Source organism: Panthera pardus, unplaced genomic scaffold (genome assembly GCF_024362965.1).
Source record: "Panthera pardus isolate Hobbes unplaced genomic scaffold, ASM2436296v1 HiC_scaffold_8, whole genome shotgun sequence".
NCBI lineage: Eukaryota > Metazoa > Chordata > Mammalia > Carnivora > Felidae > Panthera > Panthera pardus.
The window spans coordinates 145,605,402-145,622,916 of NW_026527013.1; the positions used below are offsets into that span (position 1 = coordinate 145,605,402).

General features: G+C 41.7%; 2 protein-coding genes across 7 annotated transcripts in view; one reads left to right on the plus strand and one right to left on the minus strand.

The window, feature by feature from the left end:
• Positions 1-2,308, minus strand: part of TMEM209 (transmembrane protein 209) — a 36,537-nt gene extending 34,229 nt beyond the window's left edge. For 3 of the 4 annotated variants that reach the window (XM_019452740.2, XM_019452742.2, XM_053897024.1), the window contains exons 1-3: positions 1,706-2,209; positions 937-1,073; positions 721-779 (exon numbers count right to left, since the gene is read on the minus strand). In XM_019452740.2, coding sequence (XP_019308285.1) covers positions 721-779; positions 937-1,073; positions 1,706-1,717 — 208 coding nt within the window. In that variant the 5' untranslated portion in view covers positions 1,718-2,209. The other variant, XM_019452741.2, reaches the window with a different exon arrangement.
• Positions 2,309-2,782: 474 nt separating this feature from the next.
• SSMEM1 (serine rich single-pass membrane protein 1) lies at positions 2,783-14,141 on the plus strand. 3 transcript variants are annotated; one of them, XM_019452745.2, is made up of 3 exons: positions 2,783-3,271; positions 10,776-10,830; positions 13,296-14,141. In XM_019452745.2, exons 1-3 carry the CDS (start codon positions 3,254-3,256, stop codon positions 13,790-13,792), a joined length of 570 nt encoding a protein of 189 aa, XP_019308290.1. In that variant the 5' UTR covers positions 2,783-3,253; the 3' UTR covers positions 13,793-14,141. The 3 variants fall into 3 exon arrangements, with proteins under 3 accessions (XP_019308290.1, XP_019308289.1, XP_019308288.1); XM_019452744.2 differs by having other exon boundaries at positions 2,783-2,890; XM_019452743.2 differs by lacking the exon at positions 2,783-3,271 and adding an exon at positions 4,739-4,975.
• Positions 14,142-17,515: the final 3,374 nt, after the last annotated feature.

The following is a 17,515-nucleotide window of genomic DNA, read 5'->3' on the forward strand; positions in this document are numbered from 1 at the left end:
TATTAAATTTTTTAATGTTTATTTATTTTTTGAGAGACACAGAGAGATAGAGCACGAGCAGGGAAGGAAGGGGCAGTGAGAGAGAGGGAGACACAGACTCCGAAGCAGGCTCCAGGCTCTGAGCTGTCAGCAGAGCCCAACGTGGGGTTCGAACCCACGGGCTGTGAGATCATCACCTGAGCCGAAGTCGGACGCTTATACGACTGGGCCACCCAGGTGCTCCCAAAACTCTTGCTTATTCACTTGCCACACCATGGACTCCACATTAACATGTGTATTAGACTACAAATTCACTTTAATGGCCATAAAGACTCTTTATACCCTCTTTATACTGAAGAGCAGAGAGAAGTAGAGAGGAGGACAGAACGAGGAACCTGAGGAAGGCATTAATGGAATAGAAATCTGATTGTTCTTGAAAGGAGACATGGTAGGGATTTAGGGAAGGCATTTCAGAGAAAATAAATGCGAATCACCACCACCAACAGTTATTTTTCATCAGAGAACTCTAATGATTACCTGGAACTATACTGTTTAATTACTAGAATGTTCCTTCCATGAGGGCAAGGATCTTGTTCCCTGCCTGCTATATTCCCAGTTTTTGGAACACACTACACACTTGAATATTTATGGAGTGAAGGAATGAATACTAAGCTGAATTAAACATGAATGCAGTTTTTCATTGGTAGCAAACCTAAATCACAGTAAAAATTAATTACTTACCAATATACCAAAGGGGCCAGTATGTCACATTATAATATGAACTAATCAACTTTCCAGTCCTGAAAAAATTAAGAAGGCTTTTCAAAATCTTAAAAAACAAACAAACAAACACAAAAACCAAACAACAGAAAACACCTAAAATCAAAAAAACACAAAAACCTGTGGAACCAACCACTGTCCTCTTTAAGTTTCACTTTTTTTGATTAATTAACTTACATTTCAGTATATATCATTCCAGCCACAGATACATTTAGGAGTCCCCAGGCTAAAACCACTTTCTTAGCTTCTGTTTCTTTTCTCATCTTGATGGTTCTGTCAATAAGGGAAGCACTAGGATTTGCCTCCCCTTGCATCTATCCAAAAACAAAAAAGCACAGGAATTAACGAAGAGAAACCACTTCCCCATTTAAGAAATCCAACTTGTGTCCTTTATAATTGGAACTAAAAACTGCACATATTTTCCCTTATCTTTAATGTCTTTCCAAAAAATTTTATTATTGTATGAAAAGGAAGCCCTAAATTATAACTTTATAGGCACCATATTGTAATCAATAGGGAACTTGCTCATCACTTCAGAGAACACTTCCAATGAATAAAAATGTCTTATTTTGTAATTTAAAAGGGTGGTGATTTTATGTGCAATTATTCCGTATTGTTTTGGAATGTCACAAAGACTAGCCCCTCAAAATACCAAGCTCTGAGAGAAAATATTCCATATTAGCTACAAGCCATTAAAAACTCTCCTCTTGGGGCGCCTGGGTGGCTCAGACGGTTGAGCCTCCGACTTCAGCTCAGGTCATGAGCTCATGGTTTGTAGGTTCGAGCCCCAAGTCGGGCTCTGTGCTGATAGCTCAGTGCCTGGAGCCTGCTTCGGATTCTGTGTCTCCCTCTCTCTCTCTCTCTGCCCCTCCCCCGCTCATGCTCTGTCTCTGTCTCAAAAATAAATATAAATATTAAAAAAAAATTTTAAGGCTCTCCTCTTAACATCTTCACGCATAAGATCGTAAACAACTCTGCACTCGGACCGCTGGGCGCCAAAGATCCCAATTTTGTGTTGCCGCCGGTAAAGTGTGAGGACTGAAGTTTTATAAGGGTGAACGCTCCTGTTGTGAAGGGGATGAGAGCGACTGGGGAGTGTGCAGTTTGGGTCCACGTGGGATTTATATTTCCTTTGTTTCGCTAGGCCTCATCTCCGGCAGAAAAACATTAAGACTTCCATATCTGGAGTCGTTGCCCAGAAAGTACAGAGCAGCGCTCTTCCCGCCACCCAGTCCGCGAGTCAAAACTTCCCCAGTCCCGAGAGCTTCCCTCCCTGGGTCTCCCAGCACAAACTTCAGCAACCCCTATCATTTCTTTCTTCCTTTCCTTTACAGGTGAAGGGACGCCTGGCCACACCCCCTTTGGCTGAACCCTCTGCAGATCCGCAGTCGTGGAAACCCCACAGCACGCGTGGACTCCGCGTCCACTAAGCACAAAAATAACCCCGAAAACCCACCATGTTCTTCGGCCGGAAGCTGCTGGCTCGCGCCACTCTCTACTGCACATGCGCGAAGCCAAGCGCTAAGGCGTAGGCAACCAGTTTGCCGGACGACAGTTACCGGAAGAACGGACCTTCTCGCGAGAAGAGGAGGTTGGGGAGGGCGGCTGGGAGCCCCAGGGCTAGGAACGTTACCAGGGAAACAGCTTTAGGGTTTGTGCCTCCCGCTCAGCTGCGGGGAGAAGGTTGGGCAGCAAAAGTTCAGACCAAGCTCTGAACCCGCAGTAAAAAGAAATAACTGTAACAAGCTGAATTTCTATATACTAATATAACTTTAGCTTCCTTAGAGCATTTATGGACTCACTTTTTAAAGCAGATTTTATTAAGCAGGGTAGCTAATTGTAGGGTAAAGAATGTGGTAATGTGTCCAGACGCCCATCAGCCTCAGCGAAGCATTTCTCACAAAAAAAGTGTTCTGACCCAGTGTAAATTCTTAAATATCCCTGTGATGAGGTTGCAGCAGTGAGAGGAAACCCCCAAACGTGTCAAAGTTGCTAGTGGTTTTGAGGTTTAAAAAAAATCCCGAGGGGGAAAAGAGGTTCATCGGGGAGTTCAGTTTGGTTTCATCGAACGAATCCAAACGCCTACTTTGTGCCACTGAGCCGCGCCGGGATGCGAAAGTGGAGCTCCCTGGTTAGTGTCTGGAAGAGCTCAGCCAGCTGGTGACCTAGGTGGGCAGGAGAGGTGGGGGCAGGTGAGCCCAGAGGCGTGCCACGGATGGGCTCCCGGAAGGAGAGCTTCCTGGAAGAGGCGACGCCGGCCTAAAGCACAGGGCCAACAGCCAGGAAGAGCGGGGCGCTGGGACCCGCCGTTGGGGCTGTGGAGAAATGTTACCCTAATGAAAACATCACACCTTTCCACAAGAAGCTAGTGGATTGTTACGTCATGTACGTCTCAATGACCCAAAGGTTTCCTAAAATGCATCTAAAGTCAAATAGAAGAAAATTGGTTCCTTAATAGATAATAATTATTATTTATTTACTGCGTATCATTAATATGCAATGGAATCTGCAGGTATGCTATGCTCTTAAAAGATCTAACGGATTTTTTTTTAAACTGCGATTTTAATAATTTTTGGACTGCCTTAGCAGCAGTAGTGTTTTGCTCTAGTTTTAGATTGAGACGGACTAACTCAAAAATGGTTCGCAGTGAAAGGGTTCAATGTACAGTCAAAATTAGAATACTAGGTTCCTCCCCACCCCATGTCTCTCTCCTAGGAAATTGTATACATTTGATGTCATTTACAACAGACTCCTCGTTCCTCTCTTGATGTCCTTAAGTTACCGTGCATTTGTTGAAGGCTTAAAAAGGAACGGTACTACTATCCAAATTTGATATATAGCTGGCATTATGTATTAGTTTGCTAGGGTTACTGTAAAAAGTACCCTGGACTGGGTGGCTTAAACAACAAAAATTAAATTTTTTCACAGTTTTCCAGGTTGGAACTGTTTTCTCCTGAGGCCTCTTTCCTTGGCTTACTGACTTCTGTGTCCTCACAGGGCCTTTTTTTTCTGTGTCCACATACCCCTGGGGCGTCTCTTACTCTTCTTATAAGGACATCAGTCATATTGGATTAGGGCCCTATCTTTATGACCTCACTTAACCTTAATTATCTCTTGTTAAAAATTAATTTATTTATTCTTGAGAGCTCGTGAGCAGGGAAGGGGCAGAGAGAGGGAGAGAGAATCCCAAGCAGGCTCTGCATTGTCAGTGCAAAGCCCTATGTGGGGCTCGAACTCATGAACCTGTGAGATCATGATCTGAGTCGAAATTAAGAGTCCAATGCTTGGGGCGCCTGGGTGACTCAGTCGATAGGGCTTCCGACTTCAGCTCAGGTCATGGTCTCACAGTTTGTGAGTTCAAGCCCTGCATCAGGCTCTGTGCTGACAGCTCGGAGCCTGGGAGCCTGCTTTGGATTCTGTGTCTCCCTCTCTCTCTGCCCCTACCCTGCTTGTGCTCTCTCTCTCAAATAAATAAACATTAAAAAAAAAAAGAGTCCGACGCTTAACTCATGGAGCCACCCAGCTGCCCCTCACCTTAATTGTCTCCTTAAAGCCCTATCTGTGATTATAGTCAAATTGGGGGTTATTCATTCAACGTATGAATTTGGGGGAACACAATCCAGTCTATAACACATTAGACCCACGTATGTTAATCTACATATGGTATGTGATACGATACGTGTAAAAGACACTGAAAAAAATGAACGAATACCTCAGAGACTTAGATTTTATAGGCGTTAAAATTTAAGGAAAATACAGTGTATACAAATTTCAGGAAAATAAAAAAAAAAAGATTAGGGCAGAATGCACCCTATTGACACAGGGGGTAAATACCATAACCTTTCGTAGAAATAATTTACGTAAATCTTCCAAAAGCTTAGAAATCCAAGAAGTGTTTGCCGGTTCCTGTCACAGTTACTGAAGTGTATGTCATAATAGGTTGCCAAGGAAATTGTCATACACATGGAGTGAAGTACCTCTCAGTCATCTTCATTCTTTCGAGCATGCTTTATTTCCAAAGCGAGAAGCCATCATGGGAGACCTTTTTTCCTTATTTTGGGAGGTGGATCCTCCTCCCCTACCTTTAAGTTTTCCTATTCCAAGTCAGGATTATGAATGCCAGAAGGATGACTCTTGCGGGGCAATAGGGAGCTTCCTGCTTTGGTATTTTGTCATTATATTGGTCCTGATGTTCTTTTCGCGGGCTTCTGTCTGGGTAGGCTATCCGATTTCATTTTATATAATATGTTTACTGTAGAATAGGGGATTTTCCATAAAATAAATTCACTTTACTTCGATCCAACTACTTTTTAAAAGTTATTTTAAAGGGGCGCCTGGGTGGCGCAGTCGGTTGGGCGTCCGACTTCAGCCAGGTCACGAGCTCGCACTCCGTGAGTTCGAGCCCCGCGTCAGGCTCTGGGCTGATGGCTCAGAGCCTGGAGCCTGTTTCCGATTCTGTGTCTCCCTCTCTCTCTGCCCCTCCCCCGTTCATGCTCTGTCTCTCTCTGTCCCAAAAATAAATAAATGTTGAAAAAAAAAAAATTAAAAAAAAAAGTTATTTTAAAAATAATGCAATCTCGCTCTAGAGCATCCAAGAATATGGAAAAGGATGAAGAAGAAAATTTAAGCTAATGTAATCCTATTCTCTAGAGATAACCGTTGTTAACATTTTGGAGTATATTCTAGGTTTTTTTTTCTTTTTCTCTATCTCAATATATTTCTCTCCATTTCTCCTTGATCTTACATCGTCGGCATTGTATTGTACATATTTTTGTATCCTGCTTTTTCAAAACTTAGTATTATATTGCAACACTTCCTCAAATCGTATTCACACAGCAGCACTCCTCATGACTGCATGACTGTCTTGTGGTTGCACCAGAACAAATCTGTGATTCTGAGACGTTTAGGTTTGCAGTTTGTCCATAGGCTATGTAACGCTGGGATGAACTTCCCTACTGGTGAATGACCTCCACATTCCTTTTGTAGCCACGTAATTCTAATCAAAGATACTAAAGTTGTCGTATTTATAGAAGACGTGTTGTAGGATTTGGGAGTTTGTAGAATGAGGCACTATACTCTCCCGACAGATAAGATGTAGAAATAAACTAAACAGAACGAAGGTCGGCATTCTAGACCACCTACTAGCAGAAGAAAATACCATCCTCTGAGGAAGGAGATAGCCCAAATTTTCAGGACTGTGAATCTCCAACATATTATGAGCAACCGAGCTCTTATAAATTGCTGACATGGAGTCCTTGCTGGCCATTCATACAGGTTGATGATTACTCAAACCTCCATCATTTGGCATTACAGTCAGAACACAGGGCTGGCAATGGGCAGCTAGACCGAGTGCTGCATCAGCTCTAGAAGGAGAGCAGGAGGGTTGGTCTATCTATGCCAGCTGGATTCCATTATGATAATCAGAGACTCTTCCCCTCACCACCTCTTCCCCCTGAGAAGTTTCATCTAAAGTCTAAATGCTTCTTCAAGTAGATACTTTGCCAAAAGGAGATTTAGAATAGTGATCGCTGATATGCGTCCTAAACTCCCTAGCTAAGTATATTGAATTTGTCTGGATGGGCCAGAAAAGATACTTTAGAAAATTAACAAAAAATTGAAATTGATTCCTGGCAATTTCCTCATGAAGACCACTTACGAGGTCTAAGCTATTCTTCTGCTCCTTTGCTTGCGTCAGCTCTTTGGAGTCCCAGAGTCCTGAGCTTCAAGGACCTGAAGAGAGCACGTTGTCCTGCTTCCTTTCTGTAGGCGAGTAAGGTATCAGTATCCCTCCTTTTTTTTTTTTTTAATTGATAAACCCCAAGGAAATCAAGTGACTTGTCCAATGTCACACAAGTGGTTAGTGACAGAGGAGATGTAGACCATGGTTTCCTGCCATATACTTCGTTTGCTTCAAAGCATAGCTGAAATGTTGAATTAAATCTATTCAGTGCTGATTAAAACCTTAATTATCTTAGAGGTTTCGTCTTTCGCTTTGTATCCTTATGGCAGTTACAATTGGTTGAACTGCTTCTTCTGAAGGGTCCCAGATTTGAAATCTGAGAACCATATGAGAGCTAGTCAAGGAGGATGGAATTTTTCTTTCACTTTGAACTTCATTTTCTCTGCTAACCTATGAGCCTTTATTTACAAACCTTGAAGTAATGGTAAAAGTGTGATGGAAATGTGGTGGTAATTATCCTCCACTGCGAAGCACAGGGATTTCCTCTGGATTTGCCACTCTTCAGGATGCATGTACTTTTTTGCTTTCAGAGACTATGAATACTATATTTAGTTTACACATTTGTTTAGTGTTTATTCAGACTGCTGGTGCCGGTATTTTTCCCAACAATGCCAGTCCAAAGCTTCTTGTTTTGCATATGTGGAAACTGAGTTTAAGAGGTGTTAAGTGAATCGGAGAAATTGCAGAGTTGTCCCCTGGTAGCCTTAGCCTAGATCTCTCCTCTGTTCTACCCTACTCCTCAGGGCAGGCTCTGCTGCTGTTTTCACTCACGGAGTCACACACAGATAGTTAATAAAATGCTTTTGATAACCACAGTTCGTATGATTCCACTTAGCTTGATGCAAAATCTTTCTCAGGATTTTGTGATTATGTTTTAATGTGACATTAAGTCAAATATAGAGGCTTTCTGTGAAAATGATATAAACCTAATAAATGTTTTTAAACATTCCCCCTTCCTCATCCATTACAAAAGTATGCATTATAGAAAACGTAGAAATTATAGAAAAGTGCAAGCAATGAAATAAAAATCACTCCAGATTACATGGAAATAGCCAACTACTATAATTTTTAGGCTTATAAACTGCTAATCATTTAATAATTATCTCTATACATATTCAATTTAAAATAAGCCCCCCCCATCATTTCTAAAAGAGTCGTTTCTTTTATATATATATGTATATGTATGGATATGTATGTGTATATATGTACATATATGTATGTATATATGTATTATATATTAAATATACATTAAAATATATATTAAATTAAATATATATTATATATAAATTAATATGTATTATACTTATAAATATATATAATATATATAAATTTCTATATAATATATAAATTTATAAATATATATTTATATATATTATATAAAATATATAGGTTAATATATATTAAAATAAATATATATTAAATACACATACATATATACATATATATACATATATATACATATACATATATGTATATATTTAATTTAAATCCAAGTTAGTTAACATATAGTGTAATAATGATTTCAGGAATAGAATTTAATGATTCATGACTTACATATAACACCCAGTGCTCATCCCAACAAGTGCCCTCCTTAATGCCCATTGCATCTTTTGTTCAAAAGAGTGGTTTCTTAAAAGAAGATTCCATTCTTAAGGTTTTCAGAGAATGGTTGCCGTAACCCAAAAAGGAGAGAGGCACCTTGTTAAAGACACTTGCCTGCTATTGCAGAGATCAGATATTAAGAAAGGAATGGGCCAAGGGTCCTGGATTGTAGTTATGAATACCCAAGGAAGCACTTTCTACCCGAAGGAAGTTGGACTTTCTACAAAAATTCATTTTTTTCCTAACTGGAGACAACTTAAAAAGTTATAAGGAAAACTATCACTCTTTCACTCAAACTCAACCATTGCTAACACTTGTGGACATTGCTTAGTCTTTTTTCATATTTTTAGTGAACTTGTGATTATGCTGCATATACAAATTTGCATCTTGATTTTTTTAATTTTATTTTTAATTTTTTAAAATTTACATCCAAATTAGTTAGCATATAGTGCAACAGTGATTTCAGGAGTAGATTCCTTAGTGCCCCTTCCCATTTAGCCCATCCCCCCTCCCACAACCCCTCCAGTAACCCTCAGTTTGTTCTCCATATTTATGAGTCTCTTCTGTTTTGTCCTCCTCCGTTTTTATATTATTTTTGTTTCCCTTCTTTTATGTTCATCTGTTTTGTCTCTTGGATTCCTCCTATGAGTGAAGTCATAGGATTTTTGTCTTTCTCTGACTAATTTCACTTAACATAATACCCTCCAGTTCCATCCATGTAGTTGCAAATGGCAAGATTTCATTCTTTTTGATTCCCGAGTAATACTCCATTGTGTGTGTATATATATATAATATATATATATATATATATATATATATATAATATATATATATATATACACATCTTCTTTATCCATTCATCCATCGATGGACATTTGGGCTCTTTCAATACTTTGGCTATTGTTGATAGTGCTGCTATAAACATGGGGGTGCATGTGTCCCTTCGAAACAATACACCTGTATCCCTTGGATAAATGCCTAGTAGTGCAATTGCTGGGTCGTAGGGTATTTCTATTTTTAATTTTTTGAGGAAGCTCCATACTGTTTTCCAGAGTGGCTGTACCAGCTTGCATTCCCATGCATCTTGATATTTAACTTAATATTATAACATGCATTTTCTTATGTTGTGACATGCCTTCATTATAATAGTTTTTACAACTATATATGATGATTGTACCATAATTTATGTAACCATTGCCTCCTTTTGAATTTTGCGTTTTATATTATCTTAATTACTTTCTGATTATTTTTGTGCATAGTCTTCTCTCTTTGGGGGATTATTCCCTGGATTATTAGATTCCTAGTGAGAATTATTGTGTGTCAAAAGTGTTACCAGTATTTCTAAAATTTTGATACATTCTGAAAGAGTTGCTTTATATTTATATCTTTTGGCAAAATCACGTTCAGCATCAAAAAATGGGGCATGGATCTGAACAATGGAACAGACTTATTTATGGAATATTGGGCTAGAATATTTGAAATTGGAACTCTTCAAAGAAATCCATTTCTTTTTTGCTGCAAGATTCACAGATAATGCGTCATGGTTGCCTTTTGGAGGAAAGTTCCTGAAGGATTTAGGAGATATTAAGTTTATGAACTTTGGTAAAGATCTTCAAAGATAATAGAAAAGGAGACCTGATGAAATGTCCTTTACAAAGTAATTTAAGGAGTGCCGGGGTGGCTCACAGTCTGTTAAGCGTCTGACTTCGGCTCAGGTCATGATCTCACAGTTCACGAGTTCGAGCTGTACTGACAGCTCAGAGCCTGGAGACTGCTTCACATTCTGTGCTCCCTCTCTCTCTGCCCCTTCCCCACTCACACTGTCTGTCTCTCTCTCTCTTTCAAAACTAAATAAACATTAAAAAAAATTTTTTTTAAGTAATTTAAAATCAATCCCAGTACCATCAAATCTGTTTTTAAATGATATTTAGGGGCACCTGGGTGGATCAGTCGGTTCAGTATCCGACTCCTGATTTCTGCTTGGGTCATGATCCCAGGTTCAGGGGAATCAACACTGAGCATAGAGCCTGTTTGAGATTCTCTCCCTCCCTCTGTCCCTGCCCCTCTCCCCCACTCAAGTTCTCTCTCTCTCTCTCAAAAAAAAAAAAAAAAAAGATGTTTAAATAACATGTCTTTGTAGTGTGAATACAGGAAAACTTTATAACCTACAGATCCTTATCAGTATTGTTTTCTCTCAAGTCTTTGTTCCATTTGGTTTGGTTCAGAACACATTGGCAGATTTGGCATCAAAGCCTGATCTTCAGTGGGCAGCAGAAGGATCACTGTAATGGAAACTCAGTAAGAATTTATTGAATCGTACTGAATGTTTAAAATTAGACATTGTCCAAGAGTCTAGGGCAGCAGTGGAATTTTTTTAAAATTTTTAATGTTTATTTATTATTATTGAGAGACAGAGAGAGACAGAGCATGAGCAGGGGAGGGGCAGAGAGAGGGGGAGAGACACAAAATCTGAAGCGGGGTCCAGGCTCTGAGCCGTCAGCACAGAGACCGACACGGGGCTCGAACTCACAAACCGTGAGATCATGACCTGCACTGAAGTCGGACGCTTAACCGACTGAGCCTTCCAAGTGCCCCTAGGGCAGCAGTGTTTTACAAGTAAATGTAAGCGAAAACCAACCGAGATTGCTATTACTAATCTGTATTTCTGAAGCAGATGTCAGAGAAGAAAAAGGAGGAAGACAGTGGGACCAGCACCTCGGTCAGTAAAGGTGAGCGTGGGTACATATTTGGTATTGGACTGTGATGAGAGAAATATGTGCTGAATGTGGAAAGCAAAGTACAGAGGAGAACAGCCCAGAATGGCTATAGGGCCTCCCCAGACCTGTGGTGGCCCCTTGCGGGAGCTCCTTGCTTTAGCCCAGGACAGCTTACCTGCTTTTGCAGAGCCGCTAGAGGCTATAAATTACTGGTAGGTAGAGCTCAAGCTCTCGCTTCATTCCTCAACATTCTCCCTTCACATAGCTCCCTTTTCATATACCTTTATTGTTCGGGTTGCTACAGCACTGTGAGCTTTGTATGACATCTTTTTAATTTTTTTTTAACATTTATTTATTTTTGAGACAGAGAGAGACAGAGCATGAGCAGGGGAGGGGCAGAGAGAGAGGGAGACACAGAATCCGAAACAGACTCCAGGCTCTGAGCTGTCAGCCCAGAGCCCGACGCAGGGCTCGAACTCACGGACCGTGAGATCATGACCTGAGCCGAAGTCGGACACCCAACCGACTGAGCCACCCAGGCGCCCCATGTATGACATCTTTTTAAATAACCTAGAAGTTGTGGTGTGCTGTTAAGTGTTTTAACAACTGACTCCCCAAAAATGTGGATGTGTGTCTACGTGGGGTTTTTTTAAATGTCGCTGACATGAAGGATGTATGTCGCACAATTTACAAGTAACAAAACATGTAATACACTTTATAGTAAATTCCATATAGATCGCCAGTTGTAGCTAAATGCTTTCCTTGATTTTTGCCAGACCCTTGCATCCTTGGCCGGCCTGTGGCTGCAACGGACGAACAAGTGTAGCTCCAAAATGAATGTTCTTTTCCTTTAAATTAAGGAGTAAGATGAAAGAAACAAGATGTATGTTAGAACTTAACCTGGTTGTCAATGATGTGACTTCTTTGCTGAATTGGATAATAGTTTTAGAATACTCTGGAAGCATATTTCCCTTGTTTTTGGGTGCTATTCAGAATGTGGTGGCTACAGGATGACACTTTTTTTTTTTAAGTTTATTTGTTTATTTTGAGAGAGAGAGAGCACACATGTGTGAGCAGAGGAGGGACAGAGAGAAAACCCCAAGCAGGTTCCATGCCCAGCGCAGAGCCCAACATGGGGCTCAATCCCATGACCCGGGAGATCATCACCTGCCACAACCAAGAGTCGGACACGCAACCAATGAGCCACCCAGGCACCCCATGACACTTTTATTTTTTATTTTATTTCATTTTTTTTTAAGTTTATTTATTTGAGAGAGAGGGAGGGGGACGGGGAGAGGAGAGAGAGAATCCCAAGCAGACCTTGCACTGTCAGTGAGGACCCCAATGCAGGACTTGAATTCAAGAACCAGAGATTATGACCTGAGCTGAAGTCAAGAGCCACCCAGGCGCCCTGCCCATGACACTTCGAAATGTGACCTATGTTAGTAACCTGTTTTTCATCACTTGAAGCCTAGACAATCCACAAAACCATAAACCGAGACCTGATTTTTAGTGCTTGTTGATTTCTACGCCATCCATCAAAACTGATTTCAAATTACCAGTGTGATGTTACAGGGGAGAGATGCAGGGTAGCACATGATTACGTGGTATTTCCAACCAGATAGGACAGAAATAGCTTTAAGAGCCTACCTCATAATAAAATGTAATAAAATAATTAGGAAGTGATTAGTTTTGAATATTTATCACATTTATGTAACCTAAATTGATTTAATGGCGCGTTTGTATAATTTCATTTTTACTAATGGCTGTGTTTTAACAGCTATCTTATTAAACTCCTGAAAGCTTCACGATCTGTTTTTGCCAGCCAGCTGGGCAAAAGACAACTCCAGCACACTCACTGTGTAGAGAAAAGATCCTTTTTAGTTTCCCGCTACCCAAATCACATTCACATACATACTGGAATCTTTAAGACTTCGAGGCAAGGTTAAAAAGGGTCCTTCTCGGGGCGCCTGGGTGGCTCAGTCGGTTAGGCGGCCGACTTCGGCTCAGGTCATGATCTCACGGTCCGTGAGTTCGAGCCCCACGTCGGGCTCTGGGCTGACCGCTCAGAGCCTGGAGCCTGCCTCGGATTCTGTGTCTCCCTCTCTCTCTGACCCTTCCCCGTTCATGCTCTGTCTCTCTCTGTCTCAAAAATAAATAAACGTTAAAAAAAAAAAAAGGGTCCTTCTCTGGAAAGGCTTAGAGGCCTTTCCCTTGGTCTTATACTGGGGGCCCACAAAACTTCAAAAGCCGTGTGTCAAGCTTCCATTTGACCCTTCTGGTCTTCAGGAGATTTGGTGTACAAGTGGTATAGATGCAGGGAGACGCCAACACTTGCAAGTGAGTGGAGAAAAGTGGTGGCTTGGCAAATGGCAACTGAGAGTGAGTCCACACGTGCCATAGGCTTCCTTAGGGAATATGAAGTTCCGGTGACCAATAATATGCCTAACATATTCATCTGTTTCCTTGGCTGTTAGCAAGCAAAGATACTTCCTTTAAGCGGCAAAGCAAAGATGGTGACTGGGCCTCTTTACAAATGATGAAAAAACCAAAGCAGAGCCAACTCACCCCTGTAACTGAGTCTGAACTGGCTTTGGTCAACGCCTCTCTGGAACAAAGACGAGCCAGGCTCCATTCTCAATTCAGCCGGGTGAATCAGACCCAACGTGATAGTGATTCTACCGAGTGTGACGGTGAAGAATCTAACTCGGGAGCCTCTTCGTGGAAGGAGAGTGAAAGTGAACATCACCCATCGCCAGCTAGTATTCAGAAGAGGAAAATAGCTCAGAGGCAAAGGAATGCGGGAAGCTACCAAACCAGGGAAAGGCCCTGCCTCCACTGCAAAGCCATGAGAACCAGTGAGTGGTTGACACGCCATTTCCTTCAAAACACTTCAGGAACAACCCACACGAAGGCAGATATTCAAGAGGAAAATCGTGTACCTGACATTAGCACAAAATACAGCAAAATTTGAATTTTATCAAGTCCTTACCTTACGCGAAGCCAAATGAAAGAGACGAATAAAACACAAAAAAATCACCAGAGCTCTAGGTAGGGAGGCTTTTACAATAGAGTCTCTCTACTAACAACAAAAACATACTTGGAACCCAAGAGGTAAAATTTCTGATAATCCTTTGTCCAAAAACAGGCCAGTGAATTTGTTTATGGCACCGTTAGAACATCAAAGGTCTGCATCTCCTATGGGTTTTTTTTTTTTTCAAAAGAGCCGAAGACATATATTATTCCTTGCGTATTTGTATTTTGTTTATGTCTGTACTACAAACAAGGAAGCTCTTTGAAAATATACTTATGTTCACAAACCATTTACATGTATTCGTATGTTTTGACGGTCTGACTGACTGAATGAATCCGGTGACATTGGTTGGCATGGAATGGACCACATTCTCCAGGTCCATATTTTCAGGTGACTCTATCTGAGCTGCATTGTTGCACATGCATCAGCTACAGTCGGTGAGGAGGAAGAAAGCCTGGAGAAAGACCCGAATAAGTTTTGGGCAATCTAATGTACAGCATAGGGACTCTGGTTAACAATACTCTTACAATGCCATCGTTGAAAGTTGCTAAGAGTAAATCTGAAAGGTTCTCACCACACACAGCAAAATGGTAATCATGCAAGGTGATGGAGTGCTAAATAATCTTATTGTGGTAATCTGTCACAATATATATGTGTATCAGATCATCATGTTATACACCTTAAACTATACATGTTATAGATTATGCATGTTATACGCCAGTAAAGTTGGAATTATATCTCAGCAAAGTTGAGATTAAAGAATTAAAAAAAAAACTATGCCACAAAGTGCTACCAAAAAAAAAAAAAATCTATCAACCATTGCTTGAAAAGAAAAAGACTATTGTAATAGGGGTTAAATCTGTTGCCATAGGGGAGAAAATCAAGCTCAGCTCCAAATACAGCAAGGAGGAGGGGTGATTTACAGCCAAGGAGCAGGATGGGGGGTGGTTAATGAATGGAAAATTACTAAGAGGAGACATCAAGGGTAGAGGATTCTCAACAAACTGACCTAACAGGATTCTTGCTAAAGATAGTCAAGGATTTAGGCATCAAAGATAGAAGAAGAGGATATTGGTCAGATATTAAGGGTAGGGAGCTCTCACTAAACTTACTTAAGCTGGATTCTTGCTAAAAGTGGGGCCAGGCACCAAAGTTGAGATCTGGGTGTGAAGAAGGCTCAGAGGAGCCTGACTAAAATTTGGTCAGGGAGAGTCTTTATGGAAAGTTAGCCACAATCCGGACGTATGTGAGGTTGGGCTTTTGAGTTAAGTGGGAACCCCAGCAGTGGGACATTCAGGCAGGTCTCAGTAGATGGGTGGCCATTCTGGAGACCATTCTCCAGATGGATAGCAGAACCCCAGCTGGGATATGAAAGGAGGCCCTGGATCCCAGAGAAGAAGGCTGGCAAGGACAAGAGAAACAGCAGGGACTGTAGTCCCTGGGCTAGAGTTCAAAGAAGGCCTTGAATCTTGGGGAAGGACTTAGATATTATATATGATAAAGACTGCAACCTGATTGATACTGGGGACTGAGCCCTTCATGACTCACAAGCTATGATCACAAGCTATGATTTTTGGCTCAGGGGTTACTCCTGCTAATTAATAGTAGCTTTAAAAAAAATTTTTTTTTTAACCTTTATTGTTGAGAGACAGAGAGAGACAGAGTGTGAGCAGGGGAGGGGCAGAGAGAGAGGGAAACACAGAATCCGAAGCAGGTTCCAGGCTCTGGGCTGTCAGCACAGAGCCTGATGTGGGGCTCAAACTCACGAACTCTGGGATCATGACCTGAGCCAAAGTCGGATGCTTAACCGACTGAGCCACCCAGGCGCCCCTGATGGTAGATTTCTTAACTGATGGCAACAAAGGGAACTGGGGGGCAATGTGGGAACCCCAACCACTGGAACTAGGTCACTAGAATCCAGGACATGGGTGAAATTTCTGAACTTATTTGCGGAGACTGTCTTGTTCAGATTGCCTGAGTTTTGGAACAGGTCTGGGGCCATGAGCGAAGAGCAGGACTTCAAGAGTCACCTGAAGCATCAACCTTTTCCATGAAAACTTCCCTAACTCCTTGACACCCTCTTCCACGTTGTTCCCTCAGGCAGAACTCACTGTGGACTCCCTTATCCCCTGGCGTACTTTGCAGCATTCTCTATCTCAGCATCCTTAACATTTTCATGAATGGATTTCTTTGCATGTCCCTCTGACCTCTATACATATCTGTCCACCTTTAAGGGAGAGTCCGTGATTTGTCATCTTAGTATCTCTATGACCCAGCACAGTGCCAGGCAACATGACAGATAAATAGTGCAGCTGAATGAATACAAAAAAGGATTCATGACTGCAAAAAGGAGGAGTTGGGGAAAGCCGAGACAGGACAGGACAGGGGCCAATATCCAAGACGTAGTGAATGATTCTGATGTTTCTAACTTGATATGATCAAGATGCTTGTTGTTTACCAAAATAGCACCAAACAAAAACCCAAACCCCCCAAAAACAACAAACACAAAAAACAAAGGAACAAGCTGAAAATATAGTAGCAGGTTGCAGGGACAAGATTTAGTCCCGCATTGTCTGGCTTCAGAGGTTGGGCTCTTTTTTTTTTTTTTTAATTTTTTTTGACGTTTATTCGTTTTTGAGAGACAGAGAGAGACAGGGCATGAACGGGGGAGGGGTAGAGAGAGAGGGAGACACAGAATCGGAAGCAGGCTCTGAGCCGTCAGCCCAGAGCCCGACATGGGGCTCGAACTCACGGACCGCAAGATCGTGACCTGAGCTGAAGTCGGACGCTTAACCGACTGAGCCACCCAGGCGCCCCTAAAAGATCTTGATTTCAAGGTAAGTCAATCACCACCTCTCACACAGCCAGAAGTGATGTCCAAGCGACATGATCTCACCAGGAAAAGGAATATGATGACTATTTTCTGGATAACAGAGTGAGGACCCATGCCTCAGATGTTTTGCTTGTGGGTTTAGAATTTAAATCACATTATATAATACAAACATTATAATCTGAAGAGTTCTATCAAAGACTGCTACTTTTCTTGGTCTTATCCACGGGGGCTAGAACAGATTAGAGTGGGGGATAGGAGATAGTGGGGGTAGAAGAAGGAATCAGGATTGAGTTAAACCAGGGGCCATAAAGATGAGATTAGGGTAAATTTGTGAATACATGAAACCAAAACAGAGGTCCAGCACAGCTGGGGGGACATCCCAAGCCAAGGAGAGAAATGCACAGAATCAATGGAACAAGGCAAAGATGGGGTAGGGGAGGATCCAAAGCATGGCCAGGCATGGTTGGAAGTGGATTAATGGGAGAGGAATAGAACCTGTGAGGTAGGAGATAATTCACGAAACCAGGGCTGCACGCACACACACACACACACACACACACACACACACACAGAATCCCTAGCAGGCTCTAGGCTCTGAGATGACAGCACAGAGCTCGACGTGGGGCTGGAACCCACGAACCCGGAGATCATGACCTGAGCCCAAGTCGGAAGCTTAACCAACTGAGTCACCCAGGCACCCTCATTTTATTTTACTTTTAAAGTTTATTGTTTTTTTTTGAGAGAGAGCCCAAGCAGGGAAGGGGCAGAGAGAGAGGGAGAGAGAAAATCCCAAGCAGGCTCAGAACTGTCAGCGCAGAGCCAAACGCGGG